The sequence below is a fragment of the Lemur catta genome, chromosome 10, assembly GCF_020740605.2.
Source record: "Lemur catta isolate mLemCat1 chromosome 10, mLemCat1.pri, whole genome shotgun sequence".
Classification (NCBI taxonomy): domain Eukaryota; kingdom Metazoa; phylum Chordata; class Mammalia; order Primates; family Lemuridae; genus Lemur; species Lemur catta.
In genome coordinates this window covers 64,016,169-64,043,763 of record NC_059137.1, presented here as the reverse complement: position 1 = coordinate 64,043,763, position 27,595 = coordinate 64,016,169, and the positions used below count along the sequence as shown (strand labels likewise).

Genomic DNA, 27,595 nt, shown 5'->3' with positions numbered 1-27,595 from the left:
AGGAAATGAACAAAAAACCTTTCAAACTACACTAAACTAATTCTCTTACATCTGTGACTGTTACATTGTTGTTCTTTAATGTCTGAATAGGCAAAAGCACAGATATTTTAACTTACAAACTACCACCAGTAGGAATTCTTGCTCAGTAAGAGCAAGACTTCACTGATAGGGTCATACTTACAAAATCAAGGTTTAGGTTTCTGCTAGGGTCTGTTTTTCCTAAGCCTATTACAGGTAAACCAAAGCAAATCAATAAATACTATTTCATTGTACCTCTACTAAGTCATAAAATTATTTTCCTTTGAAGTCAATAAAAAAACATGAAGGGGGTAAACAAACAAAAAGAAACTTTAGTAGTTCTGATTTTCATTTGGATGTTCTTCTCCAGACCGTCTATTGCTCCTTTTTTTTGCAGCAGAACAGCTGGTTTTCATCTTGGGTTGTCATGATATCATAAACGTTCATCATAGAATATTTCCTGGAAAGAAACTGTGCAAGCGTCAGTTCTCTTTGAGTGTTCAGGAAGCTGTGTGGGTCCCGGCGACCCAGCTGGAGCAGGGCCAGCGCAGGGCTCTGAGAGCGTTTGTGGCCTCTGAGATGGTTTTAACCTGTTCACTGACAGCATAGCTGTTGCGCACACTCTTGGAAAGACACTATCGTATTTTCATGATGTAGAGTGGATGTGAATAGGCAGTGAGGGTCTGCAGGAGGGCTGGCCATGCTCTTGTCCACTTTGGAGCACAAGGAGGCAGATTTTATCATGAGGACCCTTTTCAAATAAGACAGAAAAGATGAATAAGGAATTGGCTTTTAATATAGCTAATCTGTTAAGCACACTGTGAACCTACATATTCTTTGGGCCCACAGCACAGATCTCTAGTGGGATTACATTGGGGCAGAGGGTGGGTGGGTATCTGCTTTGCTCATTGCTATATCCTAAATACCAAGAACAGTGCCTGGCACATAATGGGAACTTATTTTTTGAATGAATGAATTTATTTACTATTGTTTCTTCCATATTTTTCACTATATCTGCATTTTAATTTGTTCCTGTGATAAATTTGTACCTCCTCCAGCTTCTTAACTCTGTTACTCCAAGGCATAAAGTTGTTAGCATAGCTGGACAAATCCCACCTTTTTTTTTTTTTTTTTTTCTTAACACTTCAGAAATGAAAACCAGCATCCAGGTAAGAGTCTAATTTAGGTCTGGATCCACATTTGAGATATCTCTGTACTTCTACCCCACTCATACCAAGGAAATTATCTGCTATATTTGCAGAAGCCAAATGGTGTTGGGTCATATTAGGTAATTTGGTTGCAAAATAACCAAGAGCTGGTTTACATTACCCCCACTTTTCCTGTGGTATCACTGCTAACACCAATAATTCTTAGATTTAGTCTTTTCAGGTGATTTTCTATATCTTATATGCAGTCTTCATTCCTTTTCTTTTTTCTCTTCTGTGTGATTTCAAATAGCCTGCTTTGAACTCACTGATTTTTTTTTCCCCCTCTGCTTGATTCACTCTGCTATTGAGACCCTCCAATGAATTTTTCAGTTCAGCAAATGTACTTCTCAGTTCCAAGATTTCTGGGGTTTGTTTTATTATTTCAATCTTTCTTTAAAATTTCTCTGATAAATTTCTGAATTGCTTTTCTGAGTTATCTTGGAGATCCCTGAGTTTCCTTAAAATTGCTATTTTGAATTCTTGGTCAGAGAGCCTATGTATCTATTGCTGTCTCACGAGGGTTAGTGGTTACTTTGTCCATTTGGGGAGGTTATGGTTCTGTGTGCTGCTGTTTCTTGTGGATGTACATCTATGTCTTCAAATTGAAGGATTAGTTATTTATTGTAGTCCTCTCTGTCTGGCTTGTTTTGGGTTTTATTGGTTATATTTGCTTAGAGATTCTCTATAATTTACTTGATTTTTTTATTTTTTTTCTGCTAGGTTACTGCCTCCTTTGTGGCACTAGATGGTACCTACAACCCAGGTTTGCCTTGGCTCTAGCAAAGGATTAGAGTGAGTCCCATACAGAATGAGGGAGGCCCCAAAGGGATTATGTGGGCACTGTGGGGAAGGCTGACTAAAGGCTCATGCCTAGGAACCTGCAGAACATACCTCCTATGGCATGGTGCTGCTGAACAGCCACTCTGGTTTGGCATCTCCTTTGACCAAGTTACAGAGCAAGAGTTCTAGGGCTGGGGATGGTAGTCGTGCCCACCCCCACCGCATTGTCTCTGGTTGGCCTCAGGGGTGTGTCTCCTTTTGGAACTCACGATGCTTCTTGTGGGTTGAGCCATGGACAGGTCTCCTGCCAAAGAACCCAAGATGGTGGAGAAGCCACCTGTCTACCTCGATCTCACTTTTTCTCGTATAGAAACCATGGGTTAGGGGAAGTTTTCTGTGTACTTGGTGCCAGGCAGATTTGGGGGAAAGGGATTGCAGATATGAAAATCTAATTCTCTTACTGTCATCTGGGAGTTTTTTTTTTTATTTCTCTGTGGCTCTGGGAACAGACTCATCCTTATGTTAGAGTTCTGGGATAATCCTGGTGATAATCTCAGCACTGTATATTCATTTTTGGTTTTCTCGGAGTGAGGGTGTGTAGCTTGCATCTACACCATCATTTTCTTTTCATAATTGTCATTTTGAGTGGCAGGATTCTTATTCCAGTATACTGCCCTCGTTCTGTCCATTTTTGAAACTCCTACCATTTTGTTTACAACCTCCCCCTTGTCCTCGGTGGAAAGTTTTTCTTTCAGCTGAAAAAGTACTTGATATTTTGAAAGAGTCAAGTAACAATCATATAAAATCTGAGGAATAAGGTTGGTAATCAAGCTAATACCATGTGCAGTCTAGAATAGAGTGTGATGGTTAAGTACTGAAAGACATTTCCTGTATGCCATATAAGTACCCCTTCAAGCTTTTATGCATATTATTCCAAGGAATAAGGTTGAAAATACAATTGCTTTAAAAGATTATTTCATAAAATTCTGAGACATAACTTTCTATCTGAAGGGGAGCTTATTACAAAAACATCCTTGTAATAAGCGTATGCATTCCAAAGGTGACTACCTTAAAAGAGACATCACTCATTTATGCAAGTTCTCATTTGTTAAAATAATAATGTCCTCACTCTATATAATCACAAGAGCTAGAGCATGAACTCTAGTGCTGAATTATTTAATACTTAGTTTAAAATGTCAGCTCTGTCATGCTAGTTGTGTGACCTGGACAAGGTTTAAGCCTCTCCTGGTGCTTTAGTTTCCTCTCTGTAAAATGGCAAGGAGGAGATTTTAGGACTTCGCAGGGTTGTTGTGAGTTTTAAATAACTATTAAATGCTTTAAAAAGTATTCTGAAGGTAATTTCATCAATTCTAAGAAGCACATTTTTCACATTGTAACACCTCTGAAATGAGGATATGGAAGTGTCTTGCAATTAATGTAATTTTTAATAAGCATTTCATCATTTAATTGGTGACTTTATTGTTGTTGTTGTTTTTGAGACAGAGTCTCACTTTGTTGCCCAGGATGGAGTGCAGTGGCATCATCATAGTTCACTGCATCCTCAAACTCCTGGACTCAAGCAGTCCTCTTGCTTTAGCCTCCCAAGTAGCTGGGACTACAGGCGTGTGCCACCATGCCCGACTAATTTTTGTATTTTTTGTAGAGACAGGGTCTCACTCTTGCCTAGGTTGGTCTCAAACTTCTGTCCTCAAATGATCCTCCTGCCTTGGTCTCCCAAAGTGCTGGGATTACAGGCGTGAGCCACCTCACCCAGCTGGTGACATCTTTTTATCAGTGGTACTTAAAATAATCATGGACTTTAGAGTAGGTGACATCATAGATTTCAATAACTAATAGTAAATAAGATATTGATTAATGTTAGCTATCATTGGCATTATCATCAGTGTTATCATCATCTTGCTTCTTACCAAGAGAGTAGTATTTGATAGTTTAGCAGTGCTAGCCTAAAGCGCTCAAATTGATCAAATCTCAATTTCATCTCACTACTTGTTTCTATTGGTGTGTTTTAAGAAAAGATCTAATGAGCTTTTTTTCATATTTATTTTATTTTAGCTAATGTAAAGTAATTATGGGGTCAATTCATGCAATGTTTACATTATTCACTGTACCATACTTGGGTAGCTACTAAAATGTTCTCCATTGCCCTTCAGTTTCTTGAACTAAATAGAGAAGAATTATTTATTTTCTCTATTGACAGATTTTCCTAAATCCTTTCGAAAAAGTGCTTTTTCTCTTAGCTAGCAGGACTAAGCCACCATTGTACCATTTAAGATTTACTGGTTTGCACTGTCCTCTGAGGGAGAAAAGAAGCAGTTTATTGATCTGTGACAGAGGAATGGACCATGGCCAAACCTTTTCTGGTCTATACAATGCACTGACATAAGAATCTGCATATCATTAAGAAGAACGAATCCCCACAATTTGAGGCCGCCTGCCAGACATGAACAACAACGGAAAAATCTATACAGAATATACAACTGTTCTCTTTGCAGACACTACCAGGATCCACCCCCAGTGACAGTGTCTTGTTATTTTACTGGTGATATGCTTGTAATTCCTAATTTTAGGCTGCTTCCTTATTTTGATTTTATTGTTCAGTTGGAGGGAAGGTAGGAGAATCCAATTTGAATCTGAGATAAAGATCCTCTCCTCTGCCAGGTGAAAGAGGTTCAATAACAGGAGAGAACCTTGGGCCAAAGTTTATAAAGCCTGACTAGGAAGATTCTGGGCACATCTCCATCCAAATACCTTGCCACATACTTCATTCATCCATAGCACATGCAGCTTGTCTCTTCTTGTCTTCTGTTTGCCCTCAAGATTTTAAGTGGTGGTATTTACAAGCTATAATATAGAAGCAAAAGTACAAACACACAAGTTCCACGCCAGGGACCTGAAGCAATACCTCTGTTTCCAAGAGAATGTCAGGCGATTGCCCCACAGTCAGAGAGATTAGAGCCATCCTGTGCCCCTGGTGCTGCCAGCCGGAGACTGGGAGTCAGCGGGCAGTGGAAGGTCTAGACTCTGCTCTCTCCAGGTGGAGGAGTACTAGTTACTGTAGGTAAAAAAAAAAAAGCCGTGCAGGGGAGCATGCTTGTCAGAAGCAGCCTGTAAGAGGAAAAAAGGGATCCTTTTGAGTTTGCACTGAGTTATTTTCACAGTAGTTCGTTTTAGCTTTGAACTGTGGTGCAAGCCCATTTAAACAATGAGGAAAATTTCACTAGCTAAGCAGCAAGAAATTCTCACCCTGTGTGATCAAAGTGATCAGCCATTTCCTTTTCCTTCCTTTTTATTTGCTTACATTTCTGACCCCTAATATTAATAATCTCCATGACTGTGGCCTGGTAGTTTCCTTTTGCATAACATTTTTTAGTACCTTTTCTATTCCCCGATGCTTTTAAAACAAATAAAACCAACATTGACAGAAATTGACTCAATATTTCTTTTTAATAATTATTATTGCAAAAGTAATAAAGGAGCTAAAATCTTCCATAATTTCATCACCCAAGGGCAACCACAATGAACGTTTTGGTGTATTTACTTGTAATTGTTTCAATTAAATGTGTAAGCATGTATATTTTTAATAGAATTGGATTTAGGATAGGATACAGTTCTGTTTTCTTTTAATCAACATGCATTGAGTTTTTTACCATATTTAAAAACTCATACATGATTTCATTGGCTACATTAGAATCTAGTATATGCAGATACTATTTTAGCATTCTCCTGTTGTTAGGAGGTAATGTGGGTTTCTGAATGGACACTTTAATTCTCAGGTTGGAATTTGGTTAGCTCAAGTTCTGATTTCATGGGTGTAGAGTTAGAATTTGGTCACAATGGAAATGGAATATTTCTCTATGTACCATTGTTTGCTTTTTTTGCCAATATTTTTCAGAAGACATTTACAAAAAGGAAAAGTGGGAACAGTGTTCTTTTCTGTTTTTTTTTTTTCTTGGTTTTATTTTGTTTTAAATTTCGTGATTGTAATGTCTTATTGTAGTAATCTCAATTGGAAAAAAACAACAAAACTTCAATGGATAGGAAATTGCTTTGAAATCCTAGTTATCTAGGCAACTTGCTCTTATCTATCCATTATTAAAAAAGAAATAAAAATTAGTTTGAGGTATTTAAAAGTTCAGGTAAATAGCAAACATAACGTCAGAAATATGTTGCCCAAAATGGACCCTAATGTTTCAAAACCGTGTGCCATGCCATGTCATTTGAAGTTTATCCAATAAGACAGTGGGAGATACTGAAGATTTTTTTTCTTTTAAGATGAGGACTGACTGAATCGTATTTGTTTTAGACAGCTGATTGCATGTGAGAAAGGCAGTGTTGGTAGAAAGAGTTGAGATACTGCAAAAGAATTTCCATGAAGTTAATCTTTTCAAAAATGTAAACATTTGGGGCAAGATATTCCTTTGAAATTGCAGTGGAATAAAGGAAACTTTTGAACCAACATTTGGAAAGGAAGATAAGCTTAAAAACCAAAACTAGTTTGTGGAGTGCTTACAGAATGGTACACATTAGGAGGCCATTTGTATTTGAAGACCACTGTCCTAATACATCTCTGAAGAAGCAGTTTTGTTTCCCATAGGGTATTATGTTTAGAGACCTTCTTTCAGCACCTGTCCACTGGTGCATCCTGGTGTGCTCTCTCTTAACTCTGAATGGCCAGGTCCAGTGCCATCTCCCCCCATTCTGATTTGCTTTCTCCATTAGAAGTCATCTTTGTAAACAGAAGTCTAAGATTTACTGTTGTACATATTTTTAAATGATCCATTTTGATGGGGCTCTCTTTACTGTTTCAGGTTGAATGCGTTTGGGAACTTGATGCATAAAATTTGCACGACTCCTCACTCCTTTCTGGATCTGTCATTGGATTTGAGCCGGCATGGCTCACACTGCAAAGGTTAACGGCTGTGCCTCAGGTAACTGCTCTGGAGCGTGTGTCTGTATTAAATGTATGTTTTTGCTTCAACCAGTTTTTATTTCTCTTTTAATAATGGATAATGGTAAGTTGCCTAGATAACTAGGATTTCAAAGCAATTTTCTATCCATTGAAGTTTTGTTGTTTTTTTTTAATTCTTTCAGAAAATTTGCTTTTATCTTAGAGTCTTTATGTACTGAAATCAGGTAAATTATTGTCTAAGTCAATTTTATTGATGTGTTGAAAGATAAATATAAAATCCTGAATGCTGATGCAAGTACAATGTATACTCCTCTTGCACTTCTTTCTGAGGGATTGAATGAGGAAAGAGGAAATGAGTTTGGCTGCTTAAAACCAATTCCTGGTATCCACTCCCAAGCAGCTTTTGTTTGATGTTGCTAAACAAAGAGAAAGGGGGGCAGGGGGAGAAGAGTGTATTCTGTAAATTGATTCTCCCAGAGAGGAATATGCAAGAAGCCATATTATGAGTCATAAAGGACCTGTATTCTAATTCTTACTTTGGTTCTATTAGAGACTGACATAGTATGAATATCTATTCCAATACTGCTTATGTAAGATTTGGGAGAAATTTGTAGAAGAAATATAGAGAAAATCCTCCTAAGAGATGGTCCATGACCAGAGGTGACATCCTGTCCAAAATAGCATGCCAAGTGTTCATTTCTCATTTGAGCTATCTGTCAAGTAGCTGAATGAATGAGAGCAGTAATCGTCTATGTGGAGATTTTTTTCTGAGCGCCCTGAGTCCAGGATCCTAGCTCTGCTGGCTCCGAGCACCCTCAAATGGCAACATTATATACTGGAGGGAGTGTGACATTACAGCCAATATACCTGAATTAGAGTCCTAGTCCCAGCACTAACTGTGAAATACTAGGCAGGGCTATTTCTCCATAGGTAAAACATTGGTTAAGTATATCCACTTGCAGGTTTAGGACCAATGAGAGCACCAGAAACGTACTTACAGGTGCCATGTACACTTTAAAGCACTTCTAAAGACAACAGAAGGAGAAAGAGGCCTTTGAAGTATCCATTCCCAGCCCATGTACATGACTTTTTATTCCAGCAATTTCAGCTGCAAGATCCCCTCTGGCAAGGATACTATAGCTTGCCCAAATGCAAGTCTAAATAAACTCAGTTGTTTATTTTTAGACAAACTGATTTTTCCCTCTCCATTCTTTTGTTTGACCTTTTTCACTGTACAACTTCTCGAGACTTGTAGGTTCTGCTCAGGGAGTGCTGTCATTAATAAAAATACGAATGATGATATCTAACATTCATCAATCACATACTGTGCATCATGGTGCCTAAAATGCTTTGCCTGCGCTATCATACTTAATCTTTGCAATAATCCCATGAGGTTATGTTATCATCATCATCATCCCTATGTGATGGCACAGAGAAGTCCAGTGATTTACCTAAATGAAATAAGAAAAACCAGGATGATTATTTCTTTCTCTAGTAGAAGAGTTGATAAGGGAGGAGATTGAAACATGAAATTTTGAGTGCAGTGGGTGTGTGTTTCAATCCCCTCCATGCTGTGGTTTTCCTTCCTCTCCTCTGCTTGCTTCCACTCACACGCTCAGGGGTGCTTGAGGGTGTTGGTGCCTCAGGACCTAGACCCTCTGGTGTCTCTGGCAAAGTCCTGTCTTCAGGGGTTTAGATACCCACCCCATTTGCCCCTAATTCCTTTTGCCACTTGCCTAGTTCTGTACTCCCCTTTTTGCTTTGTTCCTAAGGTCTCAGGATCCAGCTATAATTTTTTCTTCTCTCCTGGTGTCCTGCCTAAGGCTTCAGGGCATTGAGTTTGAAAGCAAAAGAAAGCTCCCTGATTTGTGACTTGCAGGGTGTCAGGTATAAATTATTACTGCAGACAGGTGTCTGGACTGGGCAAAAGAAGGTTTTTGCTTGTTTTAGTCACCATGACCCCTATAAGCAAATCTGATTAGAGGCTCAGTCATAAACATTTATGTACACACACACACACACACACACACACACACACACACACACACACACACACACAGTCATACAGATATACATACACATACATTGAAATGTTGCAAAGGTATTGGAAGTGAATTAGTCTTGAATGATTAGACTGTGCAGGGGTGGGGAACCTGCAGCCTTAAGGCCACATGTGGCCTTCTAGATCCTTAAGTGTGGCCTTTTGACTGAATCCAGATTTTACAGAACAAATCATTTTATTAAAAGGGTGCAGCAGAGAAAGATGAAGCTTTTTTGCCTCCTTTGGTGCTCAAAAAAGAACAATATTGAAATCAGAAGGCTGCAGGTTTCCCATCCCTGCCAGGAAACCATGTAATGTGTTTTAAAAAGATTTGTATTCAGAATAATTATAGAGCTATTTATTTTGTAACTGAGCTAGGTGAAATGAAGTGGAAACTAAGGCCTTCACATTTGTTACTCTCTCAATGGCTATGGATAGACAAAATGTTTTTCCAGCATTTACTGTTAAATGGAAAATGTTCAAGAAATACTTCTGTGCAATTAAAAAACATAATATCAATCACAATGTGCCTCAATAAAATTTGAAATCAAGCTCTGACTTATTAATTTTTAAAAAAAAGTTTTTTTTTTAATTAAACAGAAAAGCAAGTGAGTGCCTACTATGTGCCAGGCACTGTTTTAGGTACTGGGAATACAACTGTGAACAAAATAGGCAAAATGCCTGCTCTTGAGGATTGTATATTCTAGTGAAAGTTAAGGTCTCCTGTGTACAGTTGCCGGGTAAAATAGAGGATACACTTATTCTAAAAAGGTATTAATTGTTTATGTGCAATTTAATTTAACTGGGTGTTTTACTTTCTTATTTGCTAAACCTGGCAGCCCTCCCCAGGTACCCCTTCCAGATCGCATCCCCTCCTTACCACCCTTCCTCCATCACTGCCAGTCATTCGTCAGTTTCTTTTTCACCAAACCAGGTCCTCCAGCCTACTTCTATTGACTGGCACAGTTTTGTTTTCATTAATTTAAAACATTTTATTATGGCATTGCTAACAGTACCATAGTGTCTCTTATTAATGTAATGAGATGAGAGCATCATAAATTGCTCTTGACTGTTCTCTTATAGCTCTCTAGAAGTAAGTGGGGATCATTGGTTAGGAAAACAGCTGTATTTCTCTGGGGTTTAGGGATGAGGACATTCTACTTTATCCCCAAGTTTCTGAATCATGCCATAAACTGAATGTACTCATTGATACCTCTTTAAACACTAATTAATGTTGTGAAACTTTAATTAGAGCTTAGAATTGCTTTAGAACCCAAATAACAAAGTGGCTTATTTGTCAGATGAAGATAATAATAGCTGTCCTACCTTCTCACAAGGTTGTTGTGAGGGAAAGAGTAAAGTAATAGCTGTCAAAACACTTTTTAAAACATGTAGTGCTTTTCAAATGTCAGGGATGGCACCATTCTCCTTGTTTTCATGTCCCTGTCACAAGCTCCTGATCTAGTAAATACCTGGTTAGGTACAGGTACCCTTGTGTCAGGCCCTGCTGGATACTGTGACATGGGGGCAAGAACTGTATTACTGTCCTCATTTAACAGTTCAGTGACATAAATAGGTGAGCACTATGAAGGGACTTTGTACGCCTGCAATTACATTTTTGCTAATAGTTGCCATTGCCAGTTTATTATAGCTGTCCCCTCTTGCTAGTCCTTTTTCAGACAGATACATATTCATTTAAGGTGCTTATTGAACTGCATTAAAATTTTTTAATTTAAATTAACATTCATAAAATGTGACAGGAAAACAGAAGGGAAGAATTACTCAATTCCACACGAGGTCTTATTTTTAATATTTCTTTTTCATTCTTGTCAGGTTAGCAGACATATAAACACAGTTTCAGTAAGTTTTTCATATGTTTTGGTGTTCAGCTTTTGGCTTTAACACTCTTTGCATTTTTATAAGTCTTTGTGGAAAACATAGTTTTCAAATTAATATTTTTGATGAGCTTGTAATATTCCTCAGTGTATTTCTAGCAGTGCAATTACGCTTTTTTCCTTTGAACGTTTGGACTGCTTCTAGATTTTCCCCATTGTAGATAACTATGCCGGGAACATCCTCCTGCCTGGTCACTTTTCTCCTCCTTTTTAATTATTTCCTGATAACAATTTCACAGAAACAGGAAAACGGGGTTAAAGGGCACAACTGTTTTCACAGCTCCAGTAACTTATGGGGCTTGAATCTTGTTCCTTCGGTCAGTTATTTGGTTCCAGGTTTTGTCTCTATGCTACTCTCAAATGAGGTACAAAGGCCACTGATAAGGCTGGGTCAGTCAGACAGTGCCAGGGACTCGTGGCCGAGCAGGCAGAACGCTGCACTACTGTGCAGCCCACTCTCGGCTGTGTAAATATTTTTTCTGGGCAAGAGCATTTCTCAAACAGAACTCTGAGCCCACTGTGGTGAACCTGACAGCAGGAATTACGTGCTGTTTGTCAAGCGTAAGACTAGTTTGCACTGACCGGTCTGGCTGGAACCAACCTGGTGTTTCCTGAGACCGTCTGTAAGGAAAGGACACAGAGCGGCACAGCGGAGGCCGTGCACTCGTGGTGGTGAGTCCTAGCCCTGTCGTCTGTGTTAGCGTTACCCCAAAGGGGTAACTGATTAGAGCTGATTAGAAACGGGGACTGCTTTAATCTGTGGGTACCTTCCATGACTTTCCAGGGTCTCCTGATTGAATTTGCAAAAGGATTAAAATGTGTGTTCTTACTTGTACTTCGTACTCTCCCGTGAGTGGTGTGTTCAGGACCATCAGAAGAGCTGCAGGAGTAAAACAAATTGCCTAATGTAGAAACACAGGTAAGAGTTAGAGGTGGATCTTTCCAGTTTCAGTTGTCCAGCCTCCCTTGCCTGCTCTCAGATGTCAAAACACACAACTTGCTGAGCCCGCGCCATTCGTTAATGGCTAAGCCAGAAGTTGGACATGGAGAGTCTTTTTCCTTTGTTCAAGTATTTATTATGTTGACACTTAAAGTCAGAAGTGTGGTATCTCTGAAGTTCTGATCAAACAGATCAAGGGAAAAGTATGTATTTCAGAAAACTATATAAAACCTCAAGGTAGAGTGGTTAAAAATAAAACATCCGCCCTGATGGGAGTTATGTTGATAAGTTATTTTTTTTTTCCTAGTGTGAATTATTCCATCAAGCCAAATCAATAAACATATTCTAATTCCTTATATTTACTTATTGCAGTTTCATCCCAGTATGAGTGTATTCAATAATTGGATTTAATTAATTATGCATTTCAACTCTCAGTGAAACTGTAATTGTTAGTCTATTGAAGGCTAATTTCACCTTGAAGTTTATAAATGAAATAATGTCTTTTTTTATAATGGTGGTATTTGAGAAGATAATCTTTTTTAGGTAAGAAGTAGTTACATTTGAATTTCATAACTGCTAAAATGCTGGGACCACCTACCCATAGGAGACCCTGGGTTTCAGAGTCTTGCCTGTCTGGTTAATCAGAACCCCAGAATTCATCCAGCCCCCGGAGAGGTTTTGAAGAGTCCCTCCCTTGTCGGGGCTTGCTTGTTTTACAAACTCGCAGCCTTCTGTTTTAACCTGTAGCCAGCTTCACCTTATAAGCTGTCTTGCTGCAAACCTTGAACGAGTCGTAATGGGTTAAGCATCAGGTTTCAGACAGGCGATTAGCTCTCCAGCTAAGCCCAGGAAGGATGATTTATCTTCCAGGGAGTACCTGCCTATTTGGGTGTAGGAAGGAGAGAGTCTGGACTCTTGCTGTTCCCAGCTGCTGGGCAGGGAACCCTTTGGTTGGAGATATCTGTCCAGATGCTCTGTAGGTGCCAAGAAGAAAGAAAAAACACAAAATAAACACCCAAAAGGGAGATTCATTATGTTAAGAACTTGAGCTGTTGCTATTATTCTAAGAGACTGGGTAGTCAGTCGAAGGATTAAAACAGCCCTTCCTACAAGGATTTGGATATTCTGTGCTCTGCTCTTCCTCGGCAGACTTCCCGTTGTGAGTATTGGCATTTATTTCTGATTATGCACTTCCCCTCTTTCTTGAATGACTTGGGTGGGCTGGCTGAGCCCATCAGAAGTATAGCTCATTTGCTTCCTTTTCCAGGGCTTGCCTTCTTCCTGTGTCCCGGATAATTTCAGTTCATCTCCTTTGTGCAGTTTCTGAGAAAGGTTTTTATGGGCTTGGAGGAAAATGAGTGACTAAACCTCACAGTTTCTGTTTTTGGCTCCTTTTCTATAAGAGATTGTTTGATTTGATCTGGCATGAAAAATATTAGCATAGCTTTCAAGCTCACAGAAACAATAAATTCTTGCTCTTTTCTGGCAAAATGTTTAAAAATTGCATTTAGTACACTTTTATAATAAAAACCTTAAAGAAGACCAACTAGGAAATCAGATTTTATAAGATTCATTCAAACAATTGTAGAAATTCTAAGTCCAAAAAAAAAAAAAGGATGATTTTCTATTTTCCTGTCTTGGCTTCTCTGTTGGATATTTTTGGAGTGAGCCTTAAATGATTTACTCATTTCCATATGCTTTAGGAAAAGTATGTTCACGTTTTAGAGGCCAAGCCTGGTTCTGCTTCTGGACTGCAGTTCATTATGAATCCTGAAAACAGGAGAAGTTTGTAAAGTGTAGCCCATTTGCGCATATAGCATTAGTGACCTCATCTGGTAGTTCTATATGGACAAATGATCTCACCACTTAAAAATAAGTATGTTGCTATTTTGAGGATTTTAAAAATATGTACACTGACTAGATTTCTTATCCTAGCAGTTCTTAGAGCAAGCCATGGCTGAAACGCAGGTTAAATAATATTCTGTGATATTCGTTGGGCTTTTGTAGTCAACAGATAGCAAAACAGAACTATAGACAGGAGGGAGGACTGTGCAAAGGGACAAGTTGTTGGATGCATGGGATTTGTTCTTATCCTGAAAGTTAAATCTTTGTGCTCTTATTCCTCTGGTTTGTGGCAAACCGGATTTAACTGATCCCCTGACATTTTCCCAGCTGGATCAGAGAGAGTAGACTTATTACAGTGTCACCATATAAACCTTTATTTAAAGGAGGTGGTACTGCAGTAACGTTGTGGAAGCAATTTGCTTCTAATAGTCATGAGTACTAATTTTATTTTAGTTCCTTTTTTGTGACTTTATTTAATTGGAAAAGTTTTGTCTCTGAGGGATCTTTTATATTTTGGACATGATCTCTGTTAGGTAGAATCAAAAAACAGTCATATGTCTTGAATTTGGTCTCACAATATTTGGTTTAGTTGATAAATCCCATCAGCTTTGCAAATAATTTTGTGAAAACATTGCTTCTGCTCATCCTGCCAAATTTCCCCATCCCCGCCTACTTTTCTGAGTGCCTTTTCCTCTTGCATCTAGTGTCCATTAGACCAAGGCGTCATAAGTGCTTCTGTACAGCAGGTACATTTACCAGTCTCCTGGAGGAAAGTGGGGAGAACATTGCAAACTGGAAATATGAAAGAGAGAGAGAAAGGTTATTTCCAGTAATTTATAAGCCTTGTGCTTAATATCTTTAAAGCCCTAGTCATGTACATCAACTCTTTTTTATAACTAGAACTAGGAAAAGTTCTTTCTTCCTCTGCTGTCAGTATCCTCCTCATCCAAGTCCATACACCCATCAGGGTACAGCTGATTTATTTTTTTCCTCAGCATTTTAGACTGATTGACTAGGATGCTTTATTCAAATCAGGGATGCACCATGGAAATGTTTTTGGGGGCATTCCATTTGGCATGTTCCCCTCCAACTGTGAGGACAAAGACTGATTTGTCTTCCCGGCCCTGGCAGAGGAGGCAGAAGTACCTGCTGGGCTTAGGCAGCATGTACCCTAACCGGTGCTCCACCTCTTCAAGTGGTGAATCAGCCTGGCGATGTGCTGATTTTTTTTTAACACACTAGGGTGGAGACCTGGTAGCCTGTAGGCTGGTGGGGGAGGAGGGATCGTTTGCATGTCAAACCATTCCAACAATGCTGCTTACAGGAAAAAATTGCAAAACACCGAAGCCCTGTGCCACCAGATTTTTCCATTAGCACCACACTTTACACAGCTTCCAAATCTGCCCCAGGGACAGCTGTTTGGCAATGTTGAGGGGAAACAGCGGCATCACATCCTAGGCTCTGTGGTTGCTTACCTATCAGCCCGTCCATCACACACACACAGGCAGGAAGGGCGCTAGGAGGTTATATGGGCACTAGAAAACAGCAGCTGGAACTCACAGCACCACAGGATGCTGATTCTAAGTGAAGAAACCTGAGGCAGGATATCTTCCAGGAAGGTAAAGGGGTTTAGGATGGAGGCTTTTCCCCTGGGGTGTAATTCTTTGGTGTTGTGTCCCCTAGACACTTCGATGATGAGAAAGCAGACTTTCCAAATAGTGGTGAATTTAAATTGGGGTGTAGTTTGGGGACTACTAGGAGGAATGATATGAAACTCAGTAGAAATTCTTCAGTGATTTCATTCATTCAGTCTCTCACTTTACAATGACTGCACAGAGGTTTATTTGGCACAAGGACAGCCATTTCCCTCCTATGTGTAATGGACCAGCCCAGAGGGCCTGTGAAAGTTGGTCTGTCTTTGCCTTATTCTCACTGCTTTGTGATTTTGTTTGCTTCAGGATGTCTGGCAAGATCCTTGAGCTTTATATTCTTTTGTTATTTTTCTGTGTGCCAAACATTTTCATTTTCACAAACTTTGATCTCTAATTATTCCCTTCTCTTAACTCTGAACCTTTATTTTGGGCCTCATTTGGATAGAATTCATGGTCTATTTCTGTCTCTTCAGTTCTGGTGCCTGAAGAAATCATGATGGGCCCGCCCAGCCCCCCAGGGCTTCCAGTAGTCAGAGCCCAGCTGTGTCCAAAGAGCTGTGTGAGAAGTAGGGGCCTGTGCTCCACCCCAGCTGCTGCTCCTGGTCCCACCCAGTCCTGTTCCCCGGTGAGTGCTTTGCTCAAAGCACTGTGCTCTTGACTTAGATGTCTTTCCCATAGCTGATAATATAAGCTTTTCCTATCCTTCAAGTCCTGCAACCTCTCTCGTCTCTCCCAACAAATGTTCTCAGATGCTCCCAACGGGAATTCATCTCTTCCTCTATTCCTAGAAATTGTGTTTCTATTAAAGAGTTGCCAACACTTGCTTTTAATTAAGAGTTATGGTCGTGTGCCTCACTAATCTATAAACTTGAAGGTTTTAATTGGCAAGAATCATGTCATCATCTCTGTATGCCCATGATGCCTTGCTTAGTGGTCTTTGTAGAGTGAGCAGACTCAGTGTTCAACGAACAAATGTTTGCAGAGCACCTGCTCTGTGCTGGCATGGTACAGAGCAGAGAGCAGGCCAGGAATCTGCTTGAGGATTTGTGGGATCGAGCCCTGCTAGTGGCCAGTCTGATATTGCTGTATTCTTTGCCTGTTCCCCTAAGTTCCCAGTTGATTGTTCTGTTAATTCATATTTGAAGGTTCACCTGGGTATTTTTCCCAAGTGAGCAGATGGCTTTCACTACGTCGCATACACACTCCTATGTTCTGCCTCCTCTCGTGGAAGTTGCAGTACCTACTTTCTCTCCATTACTTGCTCTAAGGCAGGCTTAAAATGGTATTGTCTGTTGAATGCCTTGGCTTGGCTTCCAAAAAGAGGTAACCAGGTATAACTTGGTTGTCCAAGGGGAGGGAGGGTTATTGTCAGAGGCACGTGGGAAAGTTCTGGCTGCCTTGGCCTTTCCTTGCTCCTTTCAATGCTTGTCAGCAACCTCACCAGAGAGCGAGCAGGTGGAGCTCCAGCCGGCTATTATCTGGTCCGGACTGGCCAGCTGGTTGACACTGTGATGAGAACCTGCCTTAGTGACCTCTGGGTGCCTGGCCAGCCAGCCGCCTGCCTTCTCTCCCGCTGTTTGCTCTGGAAGATCTCCTCAGACCTGTCACCTCCTTCAGATATGGGGAAATAAACAGTCCTTATTATTCCTTATTTCCATCCTTTATAGAGTCTTTGTGCTAATCTAATTTAAGGTCTCAATTCCCTTCTTTACTTTTGTATCCCCTCATTTGTCATTTGTGCTCTTTTAAATGTTGATTTAAAATCTTGGATGAAAATACATTGTGAGACAGTCTTCTCTTTAAACGTGATAAAGGTCATAACCATGGGACAAGCCAAACTGTAGAGAAAGCCTAACGTGTAGAAACAGCGTGACTCCAGTTTTAAGCCTTTACATGTGTTTGGGAAAACGCACTTTGTTGAAGAAAGGATAACGAAGACAGGGGGGTTTTCTTGTCTTTTAAGACTGGAAGAGGGCTGAGTGTGGTGGCTCACGCCTGTAATCCTAGCACTGTGGGAGGCCGAGGCGGGTGGATCGTTTGAGCTCAGGAGTTTGAGACCAGCCTGAGCAAGAGCGAGACACCGTCTCTACTAAAAATAGAAAGAAATTATATGGACAGCTAAAAATATATATGGAAAAAATTAGCCGGGCATGGTGGCGCATGCCTGTAGTCCCAGCTTCATGGGAGGCTGAGGCAGGAGGATTGCTTGAGCCCAGGAGTTTGAGGTTGCTCACTCTAGCCTGGGCAGCAGAGTGAGACTGTGTCTAAAAAGAAAAAAAAGCCTGGAAGAGGATAGAGTCCTCTTCCTAAATGCTCCTGACAAGAATCACTCACCTCCCTGGGGCACACCCTCCTTCTTTGGAATTCTGGGTGGCTTCTCCTTTGCAAATCTCCCCTTTTATTAAGTCCTATCAGCAGGTGCTGACCCAGCATGTGAAGGGGAAGTCCTCTCCCAATACCCAGGAGGAGGAGTGGCAGAGCTGGAGCCTTTGCTGGACTTGTCCTTTTAATCCCCTTAAGTCCTGTCACCCCCTGTGGCTGTGATAGAGGTGGGTGGAGAAGAGCACGGGTGTTGTGGGAAGGACCATGCCCACCTTTCCCCTCATTGCAGGTGCTCAGACACCCAGCACTTAGTATCACACCCCACCCAAGTCTGAGAGGGAGGGGTGCATAAAAGTAGCATGGTAAGGTATTTCAACTCTTTAGGGCTTGGGGGCAATATCCAATATAGCAGAAATAACCCAGGCCCTCACAGAAGGATAGCAGAGTATCCTGCTTCAGTCTATCTCTTTTAAGATGCATACTCATAGGTAGAGTTTTTACAAGGTAAGTCTACATGAGAGAAAAATGGTGGGAGGCATGCGAGGGTGGTGTTTTGATCTTGTTGTTTTATTTTTTAAAATAAGGGCTACAGGCTGTACCTAGTTTATGGCTTTTCAGCCTGGTATTAGCAGCAGAATAAGTAGTGGCAGTAGAATTGCAGTGTGCTTATGGATGACATCAGCTGCATCTGTGAAATGCCAAAATAATCACACCTGCCTTGGTGCAGGGTTGTTGTGAAGATTAAATGAGTTCATGTATGTGTAAGCACTTGGAACAGTGCGGTCCAGGTGAATTGTGCACAGTGGGTGGTGGGGACAGAGGTGGGGGAGGGAGGCTGTCCTGAGACTGATAACCCAGGTGCATTTGTAGCTGGGAGACTGGAAGCGTGTTATGAAATCAATAACAAGAAGAGGAGCACATCTGGGGAGGAAGGTAAATTCAGTGTATGCCAGGAAACACGCATCTTGAGATGTCCACGGTGTGATTCAGGTTAACCACTCACTGCTTAACTTACCTTTTTGGTTTTATCTCTAGACTAGGATGCAGGCCCTGGTGGTGGGGAGGAGTCTTGCTGCAGTAATCCTGTTAAGCATCAGAACTGTGGTTTCAGATTGCAGTCCCAAAGTTCTGAAGCCACCATCTCAGGGACAGACTGTGCTAGTGCACCCTCAGCCAGCCTGGCATCACTGAAGTCTTCTGTCTCTAGCAGGTTTCTCTTCTCACTGGGAGTCCCCTTTTCTGGCTAATCCCCACCTATCAGAGGAAAAGCCTTGAGAACTTCCTCTTCATCTTCCCACATCTTGTTTGGCTTCTTCGTACATACATTAAGAGAGAGTAAAGGCAGATAGGTGTGCCTGTCTTTCTCTATAGTGGGAACCTTTGTGACTGATGGTTTCCAGGCAGAAGGAGCTCATATTTTCAACTGTTTCCCTTCCCAACCTTTGCCATTCTCTGATAAAGGACTAGACATTTATTTGCATACAAGTTTTTCTCCTGAACCTCACATTCACAGAAGCATACAGGCAAACACCCACAGGATCAGATATAAGCTACTTTAGCAAAATAATTACCTTCAACTGCTTTATGTACTAAGGTGTATTCTTACCAGAACATAATATTTATGAATAAAAATTTAGAATTTTTTTTTTTTTAAGATGAGGAAACACTACATTCAGATGCTTTCCTTGGTTTAATTCTGAAGAACATGTCTTTTGATATGAATTCTTAGTTTGGAATATAATAATGTGACTAAATAATACCAGAATTTTTTTTCAGAAGTAGAAGAAAATTTCTCTGTCAAAAGCAAATGACAAAACAAGCTCAAGGGAATTTTTAGGGTGGCGGATGTGTTTTAAAACTGAGTAGTGGCTACACATCTGTCTATACTTACTAAAATTCATCAAACTGCGCACTTTAAAAATGGGTGAATTTTGTGGTATGTAAAATAGCTCAATAATTTTTTTTTCCTTTTCTTTTTTTTTTTAATAAAGAGCAGATATTTATTTTCTCACAGTTCTGAAGGCTGGGAGTCTGAGATCAGAGAGCCAGCATGGTCGATTTCCAGTGAGGGCTCTCTTTCTGGCTTACAGATGGTCACCTTCTCATTGTGTCTTCTCATGGTCTATGAATTTCTTTTTTTTTTTTTTTTTTTTTTGAGACAGTCTCACTCTGTTGCCCAGGCTAGAGTGAGTGCCGTGGCGTCAGCCTAGCTCACAGCAACCTCAAACTCCTGGGCTCGAGCAATCCTCCTGCCTCAGCCTCCTGAGTAGCTGGGACTACAGGCATGTGCCACCATGCCCGGCTAATTTTTTCTATATATATTTTTAGCTGTCCATATAATTTCTTTCTATTTTTTAGTAGAGACGGTGTCTCGCTCTTGCTCAGGCTGGTCTCGAACTCCTGAGCTCAAACAATCTGCCCGCCTCGGCCTCCCAGAGTGCTAGGATTACAGGCGTGAGCCACCGCGCCCGGCCAATTTCTTTTTTAAGTCCAAAAAAAAAAAAAAGGAAAAAATAGGCCTAACTCAAATCTCTTCTGTAATGGAGGTATTGTTGGGTAAAGTAATGTGGAATTATTTGGGCCTGATATTTCAAAATATCTGGCACTTGATTAACTTTGTTCTTAGTCTGTTATTTATTTCTCTTTGAATCCGTTTATTCAAAGAGAAATATTTGGGTTTATTAATAAATACATGGGTTTATGTGGTATAAAACAAGCCTGAATGAGTGCCACCATCTTAAAAAGTTTAATCTTTGTAGCTTCACACAGAAAAATGTCTGTCTGACACATAATCACTTTTCAGGCGTCCTGCCAGCAGGTGTGGTCACCAGCAGGAGGGGCGGAGGGAGAGGTGGACGCAGAGAGGTGGGGCCAGTGCCGGCACCAAGCAAGCCGGTCAAACTGGGCAAATCCAATGGATTCTCGTAATACTGTGCCTCTCTCCACGCAGCTGTCCCCCGCGAGTTTTACAAAGCAGGCTATTTAGAGTCATCCCTAATCTTTGCCGATCTGTTTTATTGTTTAGAACTGGCTTTGCTTGTTTGCCCTGTGATAGAATTCAGCAAGTCTTGTTCCACCAGAGCCACATGTGCCTCATGTACAGAGGAGCCACTGATGAGGAAGGAATTTAAAAGAAACTCCTTTTTTTTTTTTTTTGAGGTGATGAATTTAAACCATTAGAGGGAGATATATCATTTTTACTAACTTTCTGAAACAAAAACAAAAGGTTGCTCAAAGATGTTGTCATCCAAAAATAGGATGCACTTGTCTGGGAACCAATTCTGCATTTTTGAAGATCACATGATCTAATTTGGATAAAATGTTTAAGGGAATGATGGGGCTTGGGGTGAGGGGCTGGAGAAAGGCTGGGATCTGTGGTTTACCAGTGTGAGTGTTTTTAGCCTTCAGATTGCACGTTGCATCAAATGAGAAGAAACCAAGAAAAGGAACCACTGGCCTCTAGCCCAGCCTGGGTTCAGCTTGAGACTGAATCATTTCCTTCTCAAGCCAGCTGCCGTGCTAGAGCTCAGATCCTAACAGAGAGCCTTTCTCAGCACTGCAGGCTTCGGGAGAGAGGGATAAGTCAGCTGGAAGAATAAGGCACTTGATTAACTTTGTTCTTAGTCTGTTTATTTCTCTTTGCTGCCTTTCTAGCTAATTTCTCCCTAGAATTAACAGGTTAACAGCTGCACTTCTAGGTCAGCATTTCATGTGTCTAAAGAGTATGAGGATAGTAAGTTTGAAAAATTAGAAAGGGGATGGGAGAGGTCTGTCTTTTCTTTTTCTGTTGTTAAGATCCTTACTAGTGATTTCGTTAGTTGGTAATTTTTGCTGTCTCACTGACGCCGAGAGACCTGGAATTAAACCCCATGGCCAGCAGGCTGTTAGTTGGTCAGGAAATTCCAAATGGGTATAAATAAGTTCTCTACAACAGCTCCTGGGCTCTTTGCCTGCTAATGCGTGGAGTCCCTTTAATGCCGAGGGAAGTGTGCCTGAGACCTGGCTTCCTGCTGGCTGAAAATCACAGTTATTTTGTTTCTGGGTGGGTAAGTAGGAATGCCCAAAAAAGAAAGAGAGAGGTGAGCATGACATTTGAGTGGGGGTTGGTGAAATATAAACTCAAGCTCTGTATGTTATGAAAAATATTTGCTTTTATTACGAGCTGGAAAGGATAACTCAGTACTTGATGTTTTGGTTCAGTGAAAATTTCAGCTTTGGCTGTGCCTTTAACATAAAGATATCATTGTTGTAGGAGTGAAAGGTTGTATGTATATGCTAAGGTTTGAGGTTTTAAGTTTACGGTTTACTTAAATTCCAAAATTTCCTTTTTTGTTGCTAAATCTGTCTTTGGTCATTTGTTTCCAGCTCTGTTTTTCTAATAGGGAGTCACTCATTGTGCATTGAAGCTGCTTTCTTTTTCTTATATAAACACTATAAAACAAAACAAGAACTGGGATTCATACAAATACTACAGCTTTCCTCTACCACCACCCCTCAAAAACCATACTGTTCTGTTAGAAAAGCCCATTCAGTTCCAAAGTCTTAGCTTGTGCTCCTTTGGGGCTTTTCACAAAATTACCCTTTGAACTGGCACATTTCCTATTTACGCTTAGAGCAGCATGTTATTTTTGAAGAAAGTTTGGAAAACAGCAGTTAGTTCTCAAGCTTGTTCTCTTCCGTGCATGCGTGATGGATTTGGGCCATATTTCGGCAAGAATCCTTCATATTAGACAAGTGGGTGTTAGCACTGTAGCCGGGGTTGGTAAAAAGCAGGGACTGAGGTGCCCGCGGCATCTTGGCTATTTCCAGGCAGATTTTGGGTGAAGAGCTGCTGCATCTTGCGGTTGGCGCTGAACACCGGAGGAGAGAGCCACTGTGTAAACTGCAAGGCCCCTGCTGCTGTCATGTGCCTGCCTCATACAATGTGCCCGCCTCATACAATGTGCCCTTTATTAAGACATAGGCCATTCCAGACCATTCCCAGGAACAGTAACCCTTTCTGCTTTCTTCCTCCTCACCCTAAGTCGTGCCCAGAGTAGAACTGACCATACAGCTGAAGGGACTCTGCATTTGGGGATCGCTAGTCCTGCCGGTTAGGATGCAACTGGAAAGGAAGGCACTGCCAAAGGGCACGTGCAGAGAGCAAGGCCACACGTCCTGTGTGCCCGCGCTCACCTGGTCTGACACCTGCTGCGATTGATTTTTCTTCACTGGATCACACAGCGTGCCGTGTTATAAAATTTTGCATCCAGTATAGTCAACAGTTCATCGTAGTCTGGAAGCAATGTTGGAAATCACAGAGTCCAGTGAACGCCTCGTTGTAGGCGTGTGAATCTTGTCACCGCATTGTGCGACTCCAGGCCCCTGCTGCCATTGCTTGTCTGTGAACTAGGAGACAGTTGTAGCTGCTGTTCTTGTTTTGTGAAAACAAAACCGTACCTTCCCCCAACTTAGGCTGGTCGTTCTCGATGACCACCGCGGAGGTGCTCTGCGAGGCTCCAAAGCACAGTCTCTGCGGTGTGTGAAAGTCTCTGCTCTGAGGGCTTCGAGAGAGGCAGGGACGAGAGTGCTCAGAAACATCATTGTTCACCTTTGTCCTCTTACTATGAGAAGGAAATATTTTAACTTTGCCATAATATACTTTTTAAAAGTTGAGGGGAGTTTTTCTACTTTTGCTTCTGTTTCATTTTATGTCCTTCCTGTGTATAACTGATGCAGGACCAGGGCTTCCCTGTACCTAACGGGCACACGCCATTCTGCCTGGGCCCCCGTGTACACGTACACATGCACATCCCTGCAGGGCTCCGCTGGCATCTCCCTCATCCACTCTAGGAAGCAGAAACCAACATAGACCCCAAGAATTTAGCAAACCTACTTGATCTTGAACAAGTAGCATGAATACTTCAAACCCTGACTTGATGGAGATGGGGGACAGGGTAGAGGGGAGGCGTACTGGACTGTCCCTGGGGTGCCAGGGATGTGTGTTTTGCCAAACAGCAGAGGGTGATCCAGTAACACTAGTGGTAATGGTAGACACATTATACTTCATGCCCCACAACCCCACAGTGATGCAGGTACTATTATTTTCCTGACTGTACAGTTGGAGTATAATCTAACTTGCCAACAGCTGGAAAGTGGCAGAACCAGGATTCAAACCCAGGCAGTTTGGCCTGAGAGTGCCTGCTTTAAATTATTACATCTTTTCCTCCACCATACTTATTGGTGAGTAGATGCCTGGATGTGGGGTTTTTCATTTCAACAGATATTAAGCATGCCGTGTCCCAAGCACCATGCTGGGCACTGGGGGATACAAAAATAAATACTGCTTGACTTCTGCCTCCCCAAAACACAGCCTAGGGGGACAGGCAGGCATGTGCCTGCTAACCATAATACGGGTCAGTATACACAGTGTTTTAGGAGAATGGAGGGAAGAAAGTGACCAGTTCTTCCCGGGACAGAGCAGTTGGGAGTAAGCAAGGCTTTACAAAGGACGAAATTTGGGTTGGGCCTCTAAGATGGAACAGTATGGAGAAAAGCGTGCTGGTAGAGGGAACAGAATGAGCAAAGGTAGGTAGGCTTGAAAGTTGCTCAGTATTTTGAGGGCCGGGGTGGGGAGGAATGTGGGAGATGCTGGATTGGGGCTAAATTGTTGAGGATGTTTAATGCCACAGAAAGGAGCTTTTAGTCATTCTTTATAATGGAACACCTAGCACATCAGTCTGTAAGAATAATAATTGAGAAGCTGTACAAGTTTCCAGGAATACCTTAAAAATATATAAAAATTCTCAAAGAATATGTAATACAGAAAAGCAAAGACATCTGTCCCTGAAAACAGGCTGCTTCATTTGCAACATGAGCAACAGCAGAGTCTTGGCTGTGCTCCCTGGTGACTGGCCTCCTGCACTTGTGCCCCCTAAAGACATCAAAGCACAGGGGAAGGAAGGAAGCAGAGAAGAGAGGGAGGGAAGACCTAAAATAATTTCAAGCTTAGAGAAAATTTGTAAAAGAACTCTCATAGCTCCTACCGCCGAGATTTGGATTCTCCAGTGGTTAACATTGTACTGCATTTGCTCTATTTGCGTGCGTGCGTGTGTGTAGACATGCAATTGTTATGTCTCTTTAGTTTCCTTCAGTCTTAAACAGTTCTTAGTCTTTCCTTTTTTTCATGACCTTGAAAGTCTCAAAGGCCAGCTGTGGTGGCCTGTCATCTCAGCACTTTGGAAGACTGAGGCAGGAGGATCACTTGAGCCCAAGAGTTCAAGACTAGCCTGGGCAACAAAGCAAGACCCCACTTGTACAAAAAATAAAAATAATTTAGCTGGGCATGGTGGCATGCACCTGTAGTCCCAGCTACTTGGGAAGCTGAGGCAGGAGGATCTCTTGAGCCCAGGATTTTGCAGCTACAGTGAGCTGTGGTCACTCCACTGCACTCCATCCTGGGCAACAGAGCTAAACCCTGTTTCGAATAAGTAAATAAATAAAAAGATAGATAGATTAAAATAAAAAAGGAGAGACCTTTCATTCTGCAGGATGTGTTTCAGGCGGGATCCGTCAGTGTTTCCAGACTCTAGCCTTCCTAGCAGGATACTGCAGAAGTGATGCTCTGCTCTCCTCAGTACATTTTACAGAGCACGTGACATCAACTTTAATCACCTTTCGGGGTGGTTATTTGTCAGCTTTCTCACCACAGAATCACCATTTCTCCCCATTGTGATTGATGTTATTTTGTGGTGAGGTATTCTGAGACCACACCAGTATCCTAATCTTTGGTAAGGAAATCTTTACCCGCCAGCATTAGCATCCAGTGATGATTCCTGCCTGAATCAGCCGCTGTTATAATGTTTGCTACATGGTGATTTTTCCATAATTCCTTGCGTATTTATTAGTTGGCACTCTAGTGTATTTATTTATTATAGCACAATGGGCGTCACAGATACCTACTTTATTCACTGGATTGTAATTTATTACTATTATTAATTACATTATTTTGATGCTCAAATTATCCCAGACCTGGCCAGTGGGAGTCCAGAAGAGTTTGAGTCAATTAGACCCCTGACGCTGGCTAATGTGATGTGTGTTGACCATTGAGAATAATAACTAGTGGGCAGAGGGTGTGTTACCTGATTTTTAGATGTTGTAGGTACCTCAGGCAGTATGGGCTACCTACAGCAGGATCCTTGGCAGGCAAGCAGACAGTAACAGGCAGGTGACTCTAGAGGTGAGCTGACCCAAAATTCACCTTCTCGGAGACCACCTAGTGGGTAGTTCTGAATTTCCAGAGTATATGCTTAAGTGCCCCCCAGACTCTATCTTCTGCTTTTAAATTTCCCTGTTGGCTAAGTCAGGCCCCTGGTCCGCGTGGGTAGAGAAGCCATGAAGGGCTGGAAACCTCATGCTACCCACTTTTCTCACCTGAGTCCACAAAGATGCTTGCTGGCTGCCGGGATCGGTGTTGTCTTTGCTTCACAGCCATTTTCAGTCCTTGCTGTTCCCATCCTAGAGTTTAAAATATCGAGCCAAGCCTACATTCTGCATCTCAACATCTCAATCAGAGCCTGGGCTCCCTACCATGTCCTCTCTTCTTCCTTCCTGCCATTGCTTATGCCACATCTGTCCCTCCCAGATTAGATTTATCATACTTTAATGACCTTCAGAGAAGGAAATCCCATCATTTTTCTCTGCAGTGAATAATCCATTGGTTTAAAGAAAAAATATTTTCTTTTTTAATACCAGAATGAGGTAATGGATAAAGCCCTGGAAGACAAGTCAGGAGGCCTGATCCTGGTCTCCAGCCCAGCCCTGAGTAGCTGAAATTTGTCAGGCCTTCTCAGTTTCCTCCTAAATATTAGGGGGTCGGGGGGCAGGGTATAGGTCACAGGCAGGCTAGCCCAAATGCAGGCAGTGTCTAAGTTCTGGTAGTTTAATACCATGGCCAGCATTTAGTATCTACTTGAGTAGATAAAATTCACACAGAGCAAAGGAATTTGTGATACCTAGAAAAAAATTCATGGGGACTTGACTTGAACAATCCATGAACAGCCTAACAGAGGATGCTGAAGAGAATTTTACTACATACTCCAGCATCTACCCAGAGCAATCTTTTAAAAATGCAAATCTCATCATTTCACTCCCTTGTTTAAAACCCTTCAATAGCTTACCAATGACTTACAATGACCCAAAAACATGACTTGCAGGGCCCCGGAGGATTGGGGTTCAGTCCCCTCTCTGCCTCACTGTAGGCTTTGCAGAGTCTCCTTTTCAGTTCTTAAAAGTGGCAGGTTTTGCCATATGCTATTTCCTCTGCCTCAAATTTCTCCCATTCCCCCACACACTGCCCAGTGGACTTCTTAAATACAGCTCCCTTGAAGAACGCTCCCTACCCACAGCCCAGGTGGGGTCCTTGCTCTGTCCTTGCATAATGCCTGTATTTTACTTTCACAGCTATTATTTACTTATGTGACCACTTCTCTGTCCCCTCCTCTAGTTCCTAAGTGCCACCCAGACAGGCTTTTTTGCTTAGCACCTAGCAGTGTTTGGCCCATGGTTGGCACTTAATAAATATTTGCTGAATGAGTGAATAAATCCATCTTTAAGTGTAACAATTGCATCCTATTTAGAGCAGCATTCTCCTTGCAGGAGAACTTGGAATACAGAGCTGGCATGGAAAGGGTAGTGATGGGAGGTGATGGAAGATGGAGGGATGGTGTAGAGGTTAACGTCTGTGGGGACAGGGTAAAAAACATAGAGATGAGATCAGCTTCAAGAGGAAATCTAAAGATTTAGGGGAGAAGCCAAAAGGAATTATGAAGAGTTAGGTATATAAGAAGCAACACCATATTATAATTTAGCCATATAAATAAACCAAGCTTGTAAAATTGCACTTATGCTACATATGATGTGTCAGTTGGCCTAGTATTTCTTGTAAACTTCTGGCATACACTTTTGCTTGTTTTAATGTTATTAT

At 41.4% G+C, this 27,595-nt stretch overlaps 1 protein-coding gene across 7 annotated transcripts in view; it reads left to right on the top strand.

The window, feature by feature from the left end:
• KANK1 (KN motif and ankyrin repeat domains 1) overlaps nt 1-27,595 on the top strand; it is a 119,756-nt gene that overhangs the window by 54,835 nt on the left and 37,326 nt on the right. Inside the window, exons 1-2 of one of the 7 annotated variants that reach the window (XM_045562243.1) lie at nt 1,946-2,018; nt 6,836-6,955. In XM_045562243.1, coding sequence (XP_045418199.1) covers nt 6,919-6,955 — 37 coding nt within the window. In that variant the 5' untranslated portion in view covers nt 1,946-2,018; nt 6,836-6,918. Of the gene's footprint in view, nt 1-1,945; nt 2,019-6,835; nt 6,956-11,455; nt 11,545-11,686; nt 11,792-21,632; nt 21,674-24,118; nt 24,199-27,595 lie in introns of those variants that run through there. The other 6 variants (XM_045562242.1, XM_045562247.1, XM_045562246.1 and 3 more) reach the window with 6 other exon arrangements.